Raw genomic sequence first — 741 nt, forward strand, 5'->3', positions numbered from 1 at the left:
CAATAGAGAAGTCCAAATTCGTGTTATCGGTTGAATTTCACAAAATAAATTATTTATATTTGTTCTATTGCTTTACATAACAGAAAGTTTTGATAAGGATAAAAGTTTTTATGTAATAATGTCCATGTGTAATTCATTCAACAATATCACCTAATCACATTATCCACTCCTCACATATTCCTCCTCACCTAAGGTTCGACCTTGGTGACGATCAGCGCCTACGAGCGAGTTCTCGCCGGGGCGGGCTTCAGCGTGGAGTCACGTGACCTCGCTGACGACTTCTGCAGCATTCACCAGAAGGAGCTCGACGCCTTCCTGTCAACGCGCGAGGCTTTCCTTGAAGAGTATTCTCAGGTGGAGTTCGACGAAATGGTCGCCCTGGCTACCCATAAGGTTAGAAGTATTTAGAAGTCGATGTATGGAATATGCAATTCAAGCATTCACCATTTTAGAATGCAGATAAATCATTTTGAAGAGTTTAAAAATTCAGAAGACTTGCGTGTATGAGAGCTCAAGAAAGCTAACAGTCTAAGGTGATTAACATTTTTACACCCGCAGATCACGTTGGTCAAGGGAGGCCAAATAACGTGGGCCTCTTTCTTCGCTCGCAAGTGAGAGTTTGCTGAATGGCAAACCACTTAAAACGTGTTGCGTGAAATGTATGGAGATGCTTACTGCATGGTGAAGCTTTTATTGCTGCTTTTAGCTAAGGCAACAGCCAAACAGAAGGTACCGCGCGCG

General features: G+C 42.9%; 1 protein-coding gene across 1 annotated transcript in view; it reads left to right on the plus strand.

Moving 5' to 3' along the window:
- LOC119591997 (phosphomethylethanolamine N-methyltransferase-like) overlaps window positions 1–741 on the plus strand; it is a gene marked incomplete at both ends in the record, with an annotated part of 11,621 nt that extends 10,880 nt beyond the window's left edge. Inside the window, 2 exon segments of the mRNA XM_037940766.1 lie at window positions 194–393; window positions 559–741. Coding sequence (XP_037796694.1) covers window positions 194–393; window positions 559–615 — 257 coding nt within the window.

This window comes from Penaeus monodon, chromosome 29 (assembly GCF_015228065.2).
Source record: "Penaeus monodon isolate SGIC_2016 chromosome 29, NSTDA_Pmon_1, whole genome shotgun sequence".
NCBI classification, from domain to species: Eukaryota; Metazoa; Arthropoda; class Malacostraca; order Decapoda; family Penaeidae; genus Penaeus; species Penaeus monodon.